The sequence below is a fragment of the Maniola hyperantus genome, chromosome 11 (assembly GCF_902806685.2).
Source record: "Maniola hyperantus chromosome 11, iAphHyp1.2, whole genome shotgun sequence".
Taxonomy (NCBI): Eukaryota; Metazoa; Arthropoda; class Insecta; order Lepidoptera; family Nymphalidae; genus Maniola; species Maniola hyperantus.
In genome coordinates, this window is record NC_048546.1 from 309492 (window position 1) to 328207 (window position 18716).

Below are 18716 nucleotides of genomic sequence, written 5' to 3' on the forward strand. Positions count from 1 at the left end.
GGTATATTTCCGCTTAACTGAGCTATGACCAATCATTACCACTACTTATCTAAATATATAAAAATATCATATAATTTTGTAAAAGTTTACGATATATCCAAAAAAAAACATCTGACTGACGTTAGAAGTTGCGTAAGTAGACCACTCGGAGTCAATGCCATGTCGTAGGCGAGGCATTGACCAGAGTTTTGCACGCTATACCTTGCGGGTTTGAAAAATACCAAATCAAATGCAAATGGTTATTGGTATTGGATTGTGTTTAGGTAGTAGAACAATAACGTTTTTTTGCTAGCGTTCTGGTTACACCCTGTATAGTGCAAAATTAAAACGTGAGTGTTCGTATATCACGCTGGAGAACGGGGTAGGGGATGAGTGTTACAAGAAAAGTTACCTTTAACTTTATCCCTCAAAAACGTTACCCAAGTTGTGTCATTAAAAGTTACGTGATGAATATTTTCATGTTTAGTTTACATTTTACACAGTGTTTAGACAACGGCATGTGATTAATTAATACAGTTTACATATGAATGGAGTTGATTTATGTTCTTCTTCATGAGTTTAAATCATCAAGAAACACGGACGGTTTTGTTCCTTTAAGCAAATAATAAAGGGTGTATTTAAACACGTACCTGATTATTATTATTATTATTTAATTAGAACGGCCATAAAGCCAATTACACTAATTAAACTACGAGTACAAACTAACATAAACATACTTGCAAAAATTGTTAAAATTATAAATTTTAAAAAGCGAAATTATAAATTTTCACAAAAGTGCAAGATCTGACCCATGAGGTCAGCCCATTTGTCAGCAAATATGTCACAGCGAGGGGACTCCTTCAGCAGCGCGTTGAGCGTCTGTCTGATACCATACTATTATATCTTCTGTGCTAATACGTACATTTATATCAAACTAAATGATACCCGCGACTTCACCCGCGTGGATATAGGTTCGTATATTTTTTTTAACATCGCGGGAAAGACAGTAACCTGTATCCGAGATGCTCTATCTCTATACCAAATTTTATTAAAATCGGTTAAACCAATGGACAGTGAAAAGGTAGCAGACAGACAGGACACAGACCAACAGAAGACAGACAGACGTACAGATAGGTTTACAGTTCGACAAACAGAAACACTTACGCGTTTATAATATTAGCAGCCTATCGACATTTTTGACCTTTTCAATGAAGACCCTTTATTTAGCGTGATCTTCTACATATATAAAAAGAAAAGCTGACTGACTGACTGACTGACTGATCTATCAACGCACAGCTCAAACTACTGGACGGACGAGGCTGAAATTTGGCATGCAGATAGCTATTATAAGTAGAGATCCGCTAAGAACGAATTTTTGAAAATTCCAGAATGCAATTTGTTCAAGATTACTATCTACAGAGTAAGGAAATATATGTAAGCAATTGTATTTAAGTGTACGATAAGGCTGACACACAGCACTGTATGAAAGCCTTTAAATAAAAGATTTGAAAAAGCGTAGTTTGCCGTTCTAGAGAGGTAATTACCGCAAGTATGCAAAAGGTTGTTTCCAATCGATTGGACAGCACTCGGCCGGCCACTAAGGGCAACTTGAACCAATATCGTAAAAAGGGGAAATCGCGCAAAAACCTGAATTTGCCAGTCAGTGTGCTTAGTATGAGATTTTTCATCGCACCAACCTTATAGAATTCGAGCACACAAGTCAAAAAATTTGTTAAGTTTTTTTTATTTTTGTAAACGTCCGCTGAAATTTGGCATGCAGATAGCTTTTATGACGTAGGCATCCGCTAAGAAAGGATTTTTGGAAATTCAACCCCTAAAGGGGTAAACTAGGGGTTTGAAATTTGTATAGTCCACGCGGACAAAGTCGCGAGTATAAGCTAGTATAGATATATAACAATATCATAGCTGTCTTATGTGTTCACAGACAAGTAGGGCAGTATAAAAGAGCATGTGCTAGTTGCTACAGGTTCGCAAGTACAGTGGACACTCGGCTTAACATTTATGTCAAGAGCTAAAAGAGTCTTGATAAAATAAAAAGGTCTATTTCAACTTGAATGTTTTTAGTACAACTTGGCAACTCTTTAGACCACTTTAGAGACAACCTAAATGATCACTGAATCATGAAACTTTAAACAAGCACTTGTTATTGTGAACTCGGGATATTGTTTTGTTCGTATAAACCGCAGTGAACATTGGATAGACTCCAGATTCCCTCATTAGGGGCAAATTTTTGTCCGGCAATCTGTACGCCTCTCACGAGCGCAAAGCAAAGATATTAGAGCTTTTGAACAATAGGAAAAGCGCTAGTTTTCTTCGCACGCTGATCGTTGCTGACAAGTCAATATACAGGGTATAACTAGAACGCTAACAAAAACGAAGACCCAACCAATGAAGTACCACAAAAAAACGCGATTAAAAAAACCTGTATTGTTGAAAAGTGCACAATAAATTGAAAATGAAGAATCTGATTGACGCTAGAGGTCAACAAACGTTGCGTAGTTAGGTGCCGCGGAGTCAATGCCGCATTGTAGGCGGCACTACACGCTGTACATTGCGGTTTTGCAAAATACTAAAACTACAAGGATAAAGCAAATAGCTAGTATAATAATAGCGCTAAATCTCAGCCTGTATATGCATTACTATGAATTGAATCCCGCTGAGAAGTCGGTGCCGAGTGTTGACTACACCCTGAAGAGTTATCCGTTCTACTCTTTAGTCAAATCTCTTTGGTAGGCAACCTTTTGAAGCTCGCGCTGGCAATCAGCCGGTGCTGTGCCACAAGTGCCACAAAGGCCACTAGATAGTCGGTAAACGTCTACCTACTGGAATTTTGAGTGTATTCATACAACGTTAATTGGCACTTTTAACTACTGAATCATGTGTATTGTACGCGCCAGGTTGAGATGGCTATCGGAGTATGAGGCGGGGGAAAGCTCCGCACAACCGCATGCCACCCGCACTCCCCCGCACCGGGTTCGCGCGAGCGCTGTGCGGGAAGTTCGGGCAATTGGGTATTTGACTACATCAAAAATAAATTATTTCTCAAGGATTATTAAATAGAAGGCCTTCCAAAATATGTAAAATCCACGTCCTTTGTTAGTTTTAAGTGTAATAACCATTTTAAATTATCGATTAAACTAAAAAAGTACGTCATTATGATGTGACGTCACATTCCAGTATTTCATAGAATATCGCATACTAAGTGCGCGTTTTGACGTTTGATAAAAAGTTACTGATTTGACTAGTTGTCAAATACCCTTTTGTACGTAAACAAAACCGAAGACAAGAAGATAAAAATGATAAAAATTGTTCACAGGCGACCCCTAACCCCCCAATAGCTGTCTACAATGTAAGATGTAAACAATAAACATATCAATAAAGTATTATCTTTTATTTTCTCAAAACATTCCATTGAAATTGCATTGTGATGATAAGGGACATAATCACATAATACATACGACATATATAATACATACTGCAAAACAACAATCAAACCGGATATTTACTTACAACCGACATAGCTCAGCAGGTAGCGAAGCTGAAGGCAATGGGGCCCCACACACTTACTTCAAAAACCGGCCAAGTGCGAATCAGACTCACGCACTGAGGGTTCCGTACTACAATCGTATTTTATCGACATTTTGCATGATAAATCAAAAACTACTAACTAAATCTCGTTCAAACCAATTTTCTGTGGAAGTTTGCATGGTAATGTACATCATATTTTTTTTTTAGTTTTATCATTCTCATATGTTAGAAGTTACGGGGGGGGGGGGACACACATTTTACCACTTTGGAAACTATTCAGCTTAGAAAAAAATGATATTAAAAACCTCAAAATCAATTTTGAAGACCTATCCATACATACCCCACACGTATGGGTTTGATGAAAAAAAATTTTTGAGTTCTAAGTATGGGGACCCCCAAAATTAATTGTTTTTTTTTCTATTTTTGTGTGAACGAATTCTAGACATCGACTTTTGTTTGCTCCCTCAAATGTTATTATGTCGCAAAAATAATATATTCTCATATTTTGCGAGATATTTCTAGACATATTAATATTGTAACTTTCCAGGTAAAAGCGAGGGGTAAAAAGCATTTGATATCAATCAAGAATTTCATCAAAGTCGAATAAGTAAAATATTTCAATATTTCTCTTTTCTGCACAAAGACTAAATGAGCTGTCGAGAGTCTGAAAGCCTTTGAGGGGCCAGTTATTGCGTCGTCAATTGTAATATGGACTGTTGAATATGGTATTTCGACGACCTCCCTGGCGCTGTGGTCTTAAGTGGGTGATCCCATGTTCGATTCGAGAAGAAAGAAAATTCTACAAGTAAAAACTTTCGCAAAGTTGGCGTAAAATCGGACACCGTCTAAAGTCGGTCGTTGTCCGACAAATACTGGTATCCAACAAAAAGCGGTCATCTGCGTCGGAGGATTTAGAAAAGTAATTTCCATTTCATTTTATGTTCATCCAACTAAATAGAAGAGCAATTTTTTGCGACGGTACCTATAAATTGAAATGATAAAGACTTCTGCTAAATATTGATAAAATATATAAATCTTCCAAGCAAGAAAAATGAATGAACCTCGCTCGGCCGGACGGACTAATTACCCGCGAAGAACGAATTTATTAAAAAAGATGGCGACTTTTAAGAAATTATTCCTTCGGAAAAGGTAATTTTCGTAAATAGGGCGAAAGGAAAATTTCTCGAGCAAGTTTTGGTGTCGTTAGATGGAGTCGACTTTCCGCCTTATTAACTTTAATTATATTTCTGACAGTTTCAAATATTTCCACTTTATCACTTTATGATGTTAATTTTATTTGACTTTTAATTTTCTTGGTGGAGCAAGTAAATCAGTCTTAACAGCAATTTTGTGTAATACAAATCCGTTAGAGCGATTACGCACTACACTGCCGTCAACCGAGTTCTATCCGTCATCCGTGAGAATACCAGCGATTATCTACGACATACGTCATAAGCTCCCATACAAAACAAAAAGAACGTATTTTCTCGGACTCGGATCGGGTGTAGTGCGTAACCGCTCTAAGTATTATTTTCCATCCGTTTAGATTCAAACTTTTCGTGAGTTGTTAATGTGAAGATTTAGAAGTAAGCTTAAATAAGGCTTGAATTAAATGACAGAGCACAGTGGCGGGAGCTAGAGGAGGCCTTTGCCAACAGGCAATCCGAGACACGGGACATAATTTAAAAATAAAATCCCAAAAAGTAAAAATAAAAACTTATAACAAATATGTAAATAGGCGTAAATATATAATAATCTAATTCAATGAAATATTATACTGTAAAGGACACAACTTAATATTATCGAATATGAATATTGATGTATATCCTAATGCATGTTTTGGAAATAAAGGCTATTTTTATTTCATTTTATTATTTTATTTAAATATAAGGCTTAAGGCTAGATTAAATATTGGATAGAAGCAGGCGTTACTTTGTGAAAATCTATAATGCACATGTTATCGCACGCTGCCCGTTGTACCATACAGAGAGGTCTGTTTTGTCTGTTTGACAAATATGTCTGCAAAAACTACTGTACCTTATCTTATGTTTAAATACTTTATATGCTTCTTAGCTGTTACACAGTTTACGAATCACGAGGTAAGTTCATGTTGCAACACTGTTGTCAACTGTTTTTCGTTCTCCCGTCGGCCGTGCTCTGTGCTCGGGGTGCAAAATCAAATATGTAGGTATATAGTGGAGTTTCGATCAGTATATTATTACTAGCGCCACTGGAACGGCCGAGTTGGAGCCGCGCCAGCTCGGTGATGCCACTCGTTTAACTTCTTTACTAGGAGGCTTTCATTTCGGTGATCGTGTCAAATTGCTCTGAAAATTGGATGACAACATTTACTAACTTCATCAGTAGGTAACGAGTTCTTGTTTTTAAAATATTTCCCTTGATGAACTAAATTATTAGTACTATAGAAGACTTAGAAGAGCTATTTCAAACAAAACTCATTCTATCATCATTCTATGAAACTGTCAAAACAAGTTGTTATAATACTAATATTATAAAGAGGTAAAGTTTGTAAGCTTGTTTGTAAAAGGTAATCCCTGGAACGATTTAACCAATTTTGACAATTGTTTTACCAATAGGCTATATTCTTCCTGAGTGACAGGCTATATTTTATTTTAAGCACTCGTGCGAAGCCGGAGCGGGTCGCTAGTACAAGATAAAATTGAGAACGACTACTCTTATAATATATAACAGAATTGTTTTATATAGCTTGGTATATTATAATATCGTACTGTGTTTACTCTATACTCCCCCATTCTCTTTCATTTCACTTCCCACTCGATACAATAGAAAAAAATCAGAGACCCTAACTTTTTAGGGTTCCGTACCTCAAAAAGAAAAATGGAACCATTACAGGATCACTTCGTTGTCTGTCTGTCTGTCCGTCTGTCGTGTATGTCTAGAAACATGAAATGTGACAGGTTGGTAGGTCTTACAGCACAAGTACGGTCAGTAGAAATGTGTGTATATTTTACAGGAAGAATAATCAACGCTCTATCATAGTTTTTGTGATATTAACAATGAACCTCTACAAACAAAATTAGTTTTGCGGTTCGTTAGCAAAAGAGTTTTTTACTATTTTTCTTCTACTGTAGTACGGAACCGGTTTTTTGATCATATAACATCCGCAAAATTGATTTTATCCGTATACAATGTAGCCTAGATTAGCTCTGAAGAGAATTCCTGTAATTTCCTCCTCACACACAGAGAGCCGCACTCAGAACAATGAGTACAACTCTAAACAACGCCGCCCCCAGCTAACTCCGAGTTAATTATCTCACAACAAACTTAATTACACAACCTAATTACCTGTTTCCGTCCTAATTATAAATGTTTTTCCTTGTTTAGACCTCTTTATGGAATAAATAGAGTTTCTAGAATTAGACAAACACGTGAAGCTTAAAAGAAAATATATATTTACTTGATGATGCCCGCGACTTCATCCGCGTGGAATTAGGTTTTTAAAAATCCCGTGGAAACTCTTTGATTTTCTGGGATAAAAAGTAGCCTATGTCACTCTCCAGGTCTTTATCTATAACCATGCAAAAAATCACGTCAATCCGTTGCACTTTTGCGACGTGATTGAAGGACAAACCAATAAACCAACAAACCATCAAACAAACACACTTTCGCATTTATAATAAGGGTACTGATTTCGGAGGGCGAGGAAGGTCACCCAAGCGATGGACCGACCAAATGGAGTCTGCTGTGGGCGGTCCTGTGCGCGAGTGTACCAGGCTGTCAGCCAGCAGGGAGAAGTGCGCGAGTGTACCAGGCTGTCGGCCAGCAGGGAGAAGTGCGCGAGTGTACCAGGCTGTCGGCCAGCAGGGAGAAGTGCGCGAGTGTACCAGGCTGTCAGCCAGCAGGGAGAAGTGCGCGAGTGTACCAGGCTGTCAGCCAGCAGGGAGAAGTGCGCGAGTGTACCAGGCTGTCGGCCAGCAGGGAGAAGTGCGCGAGTGTACCAGGCTGTCGGCCAGCAGGGAGAAGTGCGCGAGTGTACCAGGCTGTCGGCCAGCAGGGAGAAGTGCGCGAGTGTACCAGGCTGTCGGCCAGCAGGGAGAAGTGCGCGAGTGTACCAGGCTGTCGGCCAGCAGGGAGAAGTGCGCGAGTGTACCAGGCTGTCGGCCAGCAGGGAGAAGTGCGCGAGTGTACCAGGCTGTCGGCCAGCAGGGAGAAGTGCGCGAGTGTACCAGGCTGTCGGCCAGCAGGGAGAAGTGCGCGAGTGTACCAGGCTGTCGGCCAGCAGGGAGAAGTGCCACCACTCTGCCAACAGTGCTACGACGAAGAAGAAGAACATATTTATTCCACGTACTTTAAAATAAGTCTTCATCACCATGATCAACCCATCGCCAGCTTACTACAGAACACGGCTCTTCTCTCAAAGCGTTAAGGGTTTTGGCCATAGTCGGCTGTGATGTTCGGCCATGTGGGGATTGGTAGACTTCACACACCATTGAGAACACTGTGGAGAACTCTCAGGCATGCAGGTTTCCTCGCGATGTTTACCTTCACCGTTAAAGCAAGCGATATTTAATTACTTAAAATGTATATAACTGTTGGAGGTGAGCGCCCGGGATCGAACCCCCGACCTCCAATTAGAAGGCGGACGTCCTAACTACTGGGCTGTAACAGCTTAGCTTTAAATACGTAACGTACGTAAATTATGACTCCAACAATCTTCTTATGATAATTTAACGACTATTTCCAAAATGATAAATCCGTACTAGTCCATACTAATATTTGATACTCGCGGAAGTGTGTCCGTCCGTCCGTCCGTCTGTCTGTCTGTCTGCTAGCCTTTCACTGTACATCCGTTCAACCGATATTGATGAAAAAAGATACAGAGATAGCTTGCATCCCGGGGAGGAACATGAGCTACTTTTTATCCCGGAAAAACAAACAGTTCTCACGAGATTTAAAAAAACCTAAATCAGCTAGTTTATAATATAGTATAAATCATATAAACATTATATATGCACCTATAATTTGAACTTTGAACCTTTGCCCATTGACATAGTAGGTAATAATTCTTAGTTGTACTACTACGAAGTACTTAGTACATAAAATTTCTTTGCGTTTGCCTTTACACATTGACACAATCAAAATTAAATAATTTTAGTAAAAATTGGGTACCCGTGCAGTCAGCAACCCTCGTATAATAAAAATTAATTAATTTTCTGTGTTTCCCACTGGGGGTTGTAATCTATCGTTGCGACGGAGATTTTAATTCAGTTATTGCTTCAGTCCGCGGCTCTCCAGGGCCTTACAAATGTAACAGGTAATTCTGCTTATAGATGTATAAAACCAGTGGCGTGCACAGGAGTTCAAGCCAGGGTAGGTATGAACTTATTTTACGGCAGGTTATAATGATAAAATAAGCATTTATTTCTTACAATGAGGGTAAGCAGTGCGTTTTTGCCTCTATGAGCTGCACGCCACTGTATAGAACGCAACAGGTTGAGATGACAATCGGGGTGGGGATGCCCGCACAGTCCCCGCGCTAACCCGGTGCGGGATAGCGCGGGTAACGTGCGGGTACAGTACCCGATTGCCATCTCGACATGTCGCGGACTATACACTATCTTTCATAAAAAGTTACCCTAAAAAGGAGTCTTGCAAACTGGCTTGTTTATTTCACGCACGTGATAGCTTAGTGATTAAGACGTCTGCCTTCTATTCGGGAGGTCGGAGTTCGATCCCGGGCACGCATCTCAAATTTTTCAGAGTTATGTGTTAATGTTAATATCATCTTGCTTTAACGGTGAAGGAAAACATCGTGAGGGAATGTGCATGCCTGAGAGTTCTCCATACTGTTCACAAAGGCGTGTGAAGTCTACTAATCTGCATATAGCCAGCGCGGTAGACTAGGGCCAAACCCTTCTCATTCTGAGAGGAGACCCGTGCTCAGTAGTGAGCCGGCAATGGGTTGATGATGATGAAATACAAAGTTAGATTAAATGGAGAGGTCAGATGTCACGCAGATTTTTTTTAAACATACTTAAATAATTGGCAACATTGTATTTAAGTATTGTAATGAGCATCTTAATTATATTTATTTACCTAGTAAACTCTGCACTCACGAAAGATAATAACTTTAATCAAAACTTTTACCTATACCTTTACACAACAGGTCGAGATAGGTATAGATTTACGCTTAGTTGGAGGGGAAAGGGGAATATTAGTCAGCATAATGAAATTGGCTAATATTCTTTATATAAAAAACTAGCTCATACTCGCGACTTCGTCCGCGTGAACTACACAAATTTCAAACCCCTATTTCACCCCCTTAGGGGCTCAATTTTCAAAAATCCTTTGTTAGCGGTTGCCTACGTCATAATAGCTATCTGCATGCCAAATTTCAGACCGATCCGTCCAGTAGTTTGAGCTGTGCGTTAATAGATCATCAGACAGTCAGTCAGTCACCAAACATTGTAGTATGGTCAGTGATTGTAAAAGGATACATTCTGAGGTTGCCGCCCTTGTCGCCGATGGCCAGCAGCTTCTGGACGGGGTCCCAGGCCAGCGCTGTCGGCGAGAACGGGAACCCGTGCCGAAATGTCTGCAACAACAGAGAGAACAGGTTCATTGTTGGCATCTTTACGGTTCCGTACTATGAAAACTAAGGAAGTCCGTCGTCATCCGATAGCTATCTTAATTTGTCATAAGAATAATCGCTATTGTTTAAATAAACATATTTAAATAACGAGCTCATGTCCCGCGACTTTGTCCGAGTAGATTTAGGTTTTATAAGAATACCGTGGAAACTCTATGATTTAATAATATTAATTTTTTTATTGTGTTAAATTATTGTGGGTAAACAACAGATAGTTACAATAGTTAGACTCAAACACAACCTACTGCCGCAGACAGTGTGCAAAATTATAATGCAACTACATCCAATCAGTGATCACTAATTAAATTAAATGACATTAAAAAATCTCAAAATTTTTGAAAATTTACTATCGTCTAAGTATTCATTTACATTTTCCGGGATGAAAAGTATCATAAGTGAAATTTGTACTATAATATTATAAAGTGCACTTTTTGAAGAATTCCGTTTCTAGCTTCGAAACTATTCCATTGCAATGTGATTGAAGGACAAACCAACAAACAAACACACTTTCGCATTAATGATTTTCTTGCGTATCTGCCTATATGCACAATGCGCTGAATTTCACGCGAAATCCACTTTCAACGAGCGAGGTGGCATCTAATATTAAGTAGATATCACATAAATATAAGCTGTGATAGCCTCGTGGTAAGGACGTCCGCCTTCTAATCGGAGGTCGGGGGTTCGATCCCGGGCACGCACCACTAACTTTTCGGAGTTATGTGCGTTTTAATTAATTAAATATCACTTGCTTAAACGGTGAAGGAAAACATCGTGAGGAAACCTGCATGCCTCAGAGTTCTCTATAATGTTCTCAAAGGTGTGTGAAGTCTACCAATCCGCACATGGCCAGCGTGGTAGACTATGGCCAAAACCCTTCTCACTCTGAGAGGAGACCCGTGTTCTGTAGTGAGCCGGCGATGGGTTGATCATGATGATGATCATGATGATCACATAAATAGGTACGAGTCTCCTAGTACCCAAAAATCCACCTTACAATAACATTTCTCTCCGAGCACCTTTAGCGCCGATAACGGCAAAGAAAAGGTTATCAGGGAGAGTACGACTAGCAACAGGCGATAGCGGTGCCGGCGACAAACAACACAAATAGCTGGAGGGTATATAACGCCGAGAGCTGGGCAGCTGGCCACATTCGAGGCAGGAACCATGAAGCTTGTGGTGTTAGCGGCGTTCCTCGCCGCGGCGACGGCGTCGGCGATCAAGGATGAACACACCGTGCTCATCGGCAAAGACATGCTTGGTAAGCTTCTTTTTTACTATACCACACCCGTAACTTCATCCGCGTGGATTTAAGTTTTTTTTAATCCCGTGGAAAATATTTTATTTTTTATTTTTCGGGATCAAAAGTAGTCTATGTCCTTCCTCGGGATGCAAGCTATCTCTGTACCAAATTTCATCAAAATCGGTTAAACGGATAAGCTTTGAAAAGCTAGCAGTCAGACAGACAGACAGACGGGCATACGGATAGATAGACAGGCACACTTTCGCATTTATAATATTTGTATGGATTCGTTGAAAAGTTATCCCTTGACTGCCATCTCTACTGGTGCCTGGTGGTCATTGATGATGCAGTAAATTATTCCTGTGTCAAGTTAGAAATTATAAATTTGTATATTGAGCCAGCCGGGGATCGAACCCGGTCCTCCCAATTGTTAGACCACAGCTCTGCACTACGCAGGGAAGGTTTTTTATTTTTATTGCAAGACTAGTTTATTATGCCCGCGATTTCGTCCGCGTGGACTACACAAATTTCAAACCCCTATTTTACCCCTAAGGGGTTGAATTGGAATAGGAAAAGGTGTACGTCATAATAGCTAGCTGCATGGCAAAATTTCAGCCCGATCCGTCCAGTAGTTTGAGCTGTGCGTTGATAGATCAGTCAGTCACCTTTTCCTTTTATACATATATTTAGATAATTTCTGTCACGGCCGCCTATCTCAACGGATGCTAGCCGTAGCACAACCGGACACAGGCGTAATTATATATTGTCTGTACAGTAAACGTGGACATCAAGACCAAGGAGATTCTGTGCATGAAGCTGCTGAACTACATCCTGCAGCCGACCGTGTACGACGACATCCGCGACGTGGCCCGGGACTGGGACTTGGAAGCCAACATGGACAAATACCTGGTAATTGTCTTCACTGAAGAACATTGTGTATTACGAAAATAGCAAAGTATATTATATTCCACATTCAACTCAAAAATAGATACTAGATTCTAGAGTATGAAGGTATAATGATTATTTTCTTTCAGAAAGTCGATGTCGTGAAAAGGTTCATCGACTTTTATAAGATGGGTCTCCTTCCCCGCGGCGAAGTGTTCGTACACACCAACGAGAAGCAGATGGACCAAGCCATCTGGGTGTTCCGCCTGTTGTACTTCGCGAAGGACTTCGACACCTTCATGAGGACCGCCTGCTTCCTGCGCGAGCGCATCAACGGAGGCATGTTCGTGTACGCTTTCAGCGTCGCCGTGTTCCACAGGGAGGACTGCCGAGGCGTCGTGTTGCCGGCTCCGTACGAAATCTACCCCTACTTCTTCGTCGACAGCCACATCATCAACAAAGCTTTCATGCTCAAGATGACTAAAGCCGCCACCGATCCCGTCGTCTTCGACTACTGGGGCATCAAAGTCACCGACAAGAACTTGGTCGTCATCGACTGGCGCAAGGGCGTCCGTCACACTCTGAGCGACCACGACCGCCTCTCCTACTTCACCGAGGACATCGACATGAACACCTACTACTACTACCTGCACATGAACTACCCGTACTGGATGGTCGACGACGTGTACGGCTTGAACAAGGAGCGCCGCGGCGAGGTCACCATGTACGCGAACCAGCAGCTGCTCGCGAGGTACAGGCTCGAGCGTCTGTCTCACGGCATGTGCGACATCAACGAGCTCAAGTGGGACGAGCCCCTCAAGACTGGCTACTGGCCCAAGATCCGCCTGCCCACCGGTGACGAGATGCCCGTCCGTCGTAACAACGTGCTCCTAGTCAACAAGCACAACCTGAAATACAAACTAATCGTCGACGACCTCGAGAGATACATCCGTGATGGCATCATGCACGGACGCATCACACGCGTAAGTATTTCACCATAAATAAATCGACCAAAACTGACTCCAATTTACGTTTAGATTTGCAAGTTGGTTGATGTTGTCTGTTGAGAAGTTTTGTTCTCCATATTTAAATACTGTCTCCAACCGACACAATTTCAATGGGACCGCTCCCAGACTACCCTCTAAATAAAAAAGAGTCATCGAAATTGGTTGATATTTTACGGAAATATTATAAAGTAAAATCCTCTAAAAATGTGTACAAATCACACTTCTTTTTTAAATTCGAAAAAAATAATGAAATGGTACTAACTAAAACGCATACATACGTCATAGACTATGTATTTTATATTTTATAGGAATATTTAATTGTTTTATACAGCGCGATGGCACCAGCATCACCCTGAGGAAGAGTGAGGACTTCGAGTACCTCGCCAGGATGCTGCTCGGAGGTCTGGGTATCGTGAACGATGACGCCAAGGTGGTCCACATCGTCCACATGTTCAGAAAGCTTTTGTCATACGGAAACTACAACTTCGACAAGTAAGTACACATGTCCACAAATTATGTTCTCTTGATTTTAATATGATGAGTGAGAGATTCAGCAGAAATTCGACTTATTATAAAAACCGGCCAAGTGCGAGTCAGTCAACTGTATTACGGAACCCTCGCGCAACGAGGGTTCCGTAATACAGTTTTTTCGACATTTCGCACTATAATTAAAAAACTATGATGCATAAAAATAAATAAAAATCTGTTTTAGAATGTACAGGTGAAGACCTTTCATATAATATGATACCCCACAATATAGTTATCTTACTTCGAAAATTGAAAATACTAATTATTAGTTTATGACCACAATTTAATTTTTTTTGTGTGATGTAACCATAAATTCACGGTTTTCAGTTTTTTCCCCGAATGTCAGCTATAAGATCTATCTACCTGCCAAATTTCATGATTCTAGGTCAACCCTGTAGGTTTCTTGACAGACCGACAGACAAACAGACAGACAACAAAGTGATCTTATAAGGGTTCCGTTTTTCCTTTTGAAGTACGGAACCCTAAAAACGTAATAGATACCTAGTTGTAGCACCAGAAGTCAATGTGATATCATGATTTGGCGATTTGTTTATCCACCGGCCCTTGAATATCCCAAACCAAAGTTCAGAACTTGTAGTATAAATAATTACTAACAATAATTTTATTTCTGCAGGTACACATATATTCCAACTGCGCTAGATATGTACTCCACGTGCCTGCGCGATCCGCTCTTCTGGAGAATCATGAAGCGCATCACGGAAAACGCCGTTCTCTTCAAGAAGTTCCTGCCTAAATACACCAGAGACGAGCTCGACTTCCCGGGAGTCAAGGTCGAACGTATCTTCACAGACAAGTTGGTCACCTTCATGGATGACTACGATCTCGACATCACCAACGCTCTATACCTAGACAGCAGTGAAATGCACAAGAAGAAGTCCGATTTCACATACGTCGCGAGAATGCACCGCCTCAACAACCAGCCCTTCAAGGTCACCGTCGAAGTCATGTCCGAAAAGGCGGTCGACGCTGTGGTCAGAATATTCTACGGACCCAAATACGACTGCATGGGACGTCTGCTCAACTTCAACGACAAGCGTCTGGACATGGTCGAGATCGACAGCTTCATGTACAAGCTGGACACCGGCAAGAACACCATCGTCCGCAAATCTACTGAGATGCATAACATCATCGGTGACAGGCCATGGACCCGGCACATCATGGACGGTATCGGAGACAGCACCATCGGTGTCGACCGTGTCGTCAACAGCTACTGGTACAAGTCTCGTCTGGGATTCTCGCACAGGCTGCTCCTGCCGCTCGGTCGCGTCGGCGCGTTCCCCATGCAGTTCTACGTCATCGTCACGCCCGTCCGTACCGGACTGCTGTTGCCGTCGGTCGACATCAACATCATGAAGGAGCGTCACACTTGCCGCTGGTCGAGCTGCTACGACGCCATGCCGCTCGGCTTCCCCTTCGACAGAGAGATCGACATGACACACTTCTTCACCAACAACATGAAGTGGGTGGATGTCGTGGTGTACAGGAAGGATCTGGCCACAGCTAACAGCGTGAAGGATATCGACACGTCCGACATGGTGATGAAACGCGACGACATGACCTACTTGGACAACGACATGTTGGTCAGGTGGTCCTACAGGGACGTCATGATGATGAGCTACGACAAGATGATGCGCCTTTAAACTCCTATTATTTATAAACATATTTATAACGTAACGTACAATAAATAGCATCAAATACAAAGTTATCAATCTTTTTATTTTCATCTTTTCTATGATGAATTGAAATGTTTTCCTAAAAAGTTTCCAGTTTATATAAGAGAAGCTAAAAGCCGATAAACAAGCATTCGGTATGTAAATAGATCCGTCTTAACAAAGCTAGTACAAACATGCGATGCCGGTCGATCCCTCGCGCCTCGGTACGTCGACCTTTACCAAAGGAGCTAATATTCCGCTACATATTGTAGTTGCCTCCGTTTGTTTAGGACCTACGAGTACCTCGCAATTTTGACAATTCGTTTCTATTATTATTATAAATTCATGTCTCATTATTACGGACTGAAAGCTAAAAACATTCTTGGTATTTTTTAGAATTAACATATGAAAAGTGATTGAATAACTCAGTACTTCATCCGCGTGGACCACACAAATTTCAAACCCCTATTTCACCCCCTTAGGGGTTGAATTTTCAAAAATCCTTTCTTAACGGATACCTACGTCATAATAGCTATCTGCATGCCATATTTCAGCCTACTCCGTCCAGTAGTTTGAGCTGTGCGTTGATAGATCAATCAGTCAGTCAGTCGCCTTTTCCTTTTTAACCGACTTCAAAAAAAGGAGGAGGTTCTCAATTCGTCGGAATCTTTTTTTTTTTTTTTTTTTTTAATTTTTTATGTATGTTCCCCGATTACTCGAAAACGCCTGGACCGATTTTGAAAATTCTTTTTTTGTTTAAAAGGGTATACTTCAAAGTTGGTCCCATTTTAATTTGGTGAAGATCTGATGAACATCTTCGAAGATAGATACTGGAACTCCTCAACGGATAAGAGTAAATTGCTCGCGATCAGTGTAATAGCTTAGTAAACAGTAGATTTGTAACCAGTCATAGCATAATTCCATGGGGCCACTAAAAATTGTGAAATAATTTTTTTTTACAAAAAATATAAAAACCGACTTCGTTACACAAACACTAAAAATTGAAAAATAATTTAATTTATTACAGAATATATTATATATACAAGAGTTAATATAGTTTCATAATAATATTTTTTGGGGTCGGTGCCAATGAGGTGCCATTGTGGTGTCCCATAAAAATATGAAGTCTAGACGATTCGCGCAGCTAAAGCTAATTGGCACCGGCACCAAAAAGTATTATTATGGAACTATATTAACTCTTGTATATATAATATATTCGGTAATAAATTAAATTATTTTTCAATTTTTAGTGTTTGTGTAACGAAGTCGGTTTTTATTTTTTTTGTAATTTTTTTTTATATATTTAGAAGATTACTACTCTACTTGATATTTTTAAGCAAGTTAGTTTTTAGTTTAACAAATAATGAAGTCCTAAATGAATAAAATCCTGTAAATAAAAGATTGAAGAATTACGAAGTAAAGGGGTACTCTGTACTTTTATTCCTCTTTACAGAATATAAGGGAAAATAAAGAACCTTGCATTGAATGCAGTTAGTAATTACGTACTTTAATCAGTTAAAAGATTGGAATAAAACATTAAGTAAAAAGAATAAGATCTGCTACTTTGAGCTAAAAGAGAGCTAAAAAATAAAAGCAAGAATAAAAACAGAATAGCTATTGCAAAAAGTGCTGTAATATTAAAGATACTTTTCATCGGATTGCGTGAATTAAAAAGAGAAATAACTCAATATTGATAGCAGCTATTGGAATTTGTAATTACATACGCTACCAGTCGATAGAGGTACAAAATCAAAGTGGCAATAAGAAACTATGTATTGGAGTTGTTCACAATCATTTTCACAATATTACAATAACATATTTCATGGAGCCCCGATTCGAATCTTTTATCAAACATTTCAATCAAAAATATTTATTTGGGTTCCGCCTTAAAATAGAAAGACATAAGTCATAACGTAGCCAATATACTTCAATGCTATTTAATAATTTTCTGCATCAAAAGCGCTAGTAAAAAAGATTTACATGGTTCCAAAAAAGTTCTTAGATTTGCCTTAAAGTCGCGGTCATTATACAATTGACAAGCTAAATGACAAGGTTGCATGCAAACGGTCGGCTTTGATTCTGCAGCCCACAAGAGAAAGAAATACTTACATTTTTTTTAAAGAATATTAGCCATGTTAAATGACTAATATTCCCCTTTCCTCTCCAACTAAGCGTCAAGTTTGTGCTAGGAGTAGGTTACGACAATAGTGCAACGGGCGGGGTTTGAACCGTCGAACTTTCGGTTTTCAGTCCACTCCTTTACCCATTGAGCTATTGAGGCTCTGACATAGCATAAGTATTGCATAGTTAGGTACATATGTCATTTTGTGACATTTAAAAAAAAAGAGCAACTACTGAGTTTCTTTCCGAACCGGTGGTAGTCTTGACATAATAATAAATGGCACGTCATGCTCTTCTACATGAAATAAATAAATACATTCAAGAATAGTACGGAACCCTCACAGAGTGCACTTTCACTCACGCACTTTTACGCACGCATTCATGCATTTTTAGTTTCAGTGATCGCTTTGATAGTGTGTCAGGTCATAGGTCAGGCATATTGGATTATAGTACTAAAAATCGGTCAAGTGCGAGACGGATTCGCACACGAAGGGTTTCATATCATCATACTAGAAATAGCACTTTAAAATATATTTTTTGTGATATAACCACACATTCACGATTTTGGGAGTTTTCCATTTAGCACAAGTGCTATAAGACATGCTATCTGCCAAACGTGGTTCTAGGAATCTAGTCAACGGGAAGTACCTACCTATAGGTTTCGATTCCCTTGACGCATCTTGACAGACAGAACAAAGTGATCCTACAAGGGTTTCGTTTTTAGGGTCCTGTACCTCAAAAGGAAATACGGAACCCTTATAGGATCACTTTGTTGCCTGTCAGTCTGTCTGTCTGTCGGTCTGTCAAGAAACCTACAGGGTACTTCCCGTTGACCTAGAATCGTGAAATTTGGCAGATAGGTAGGTCTCATAGCAGACATTAAGGGAAAATTCTGAAAACCGTGAACTTGTAGTTATTATATCAATACATACAAAAAAAATTAAATTGTGGTCATAAACTAATAATTAGTATTTTCAAATTTCGAAGTACGATAACTATATTAAGTGGGGTATTATCATATGAAAGGTCTTCTCACCTGTACATTCTAAAACAGATTTTTATTTATTTTTATGCATCATAGTTTTTGAATTATCGTGCAAAAT

General features: G+C 39.9%; 2 protein-coding genes across 10 annotated transcripts in view; one reads left to right on the forward strand and one right to left on the reverse strand.

The window, feature by feature from the left end:
• Positions 1-18716, reverse strand: part of Tomosyn (syntaxin-binding protein tomosyn) — a 276177-nt gene that overhangs the window by 80891 nt on the left and 176570 nt on the right. For all 9 annotated transcript variants that reach the window (XM_069501906.1, XM_069501905.1, XM_069501907.1 and 6 more), the window contains exon 2: positions 10008-10105. In XM_069501906.1, the coding sequence (XP_069358007.1) occupies positions 10008-10105 (98 nt within the window). The remainder of the gene's footprint in view (positions 1-10007; positions 10106-18716) is intronic.
• LOC117986534 (basic juvenile hormone-suppressible protein 1-like) lies at positions 11288-15545 on the forward strand. The gene is made up of 5 exons (XM_034973376.2): positions 11288-11417; positions 12175-12308; positions 12434-13267; positions 13623-13783; positions 14454-15545. The coding sequence occupies exons 1-5, from the start codon at positions 11324-11326 to the stop codon at positions 15478-15480; spliced, it is 2250 nt and encodes a 749-aa protein (XP_034829267.1). The 5' UTR covers positions 11288-11323; the 3' UTR covers positions 15481-15545.

What these genes read in the sequence shown, in the direction of transcription:
- LOC117986534 (XM_034973376.2), top strand. Translation starts at nt 11,324, where the DNA reads ATGAAGCTTGTGGTGTTAGCGGCGTTCCTCGCCGCGGCGACGGCGTCG. An exon ending in CCAACATGGACAAATACCTG is followed by an intron (nt 12,309 to 12,433) that starts GTAATTGTCTTC and finishes ATTTTCTTTCAG; the next exon opens with AAAGTCGATGTCGTGAAAAG. An exon ending in GGAAACTACAACTTCGACAA is followed by an intron (nt 13,784 to 14,453) that starts GTAAGTACACAT and finishes TTATTTCTGCAG; the next exon opens with GTACACATATATTCCAACTG.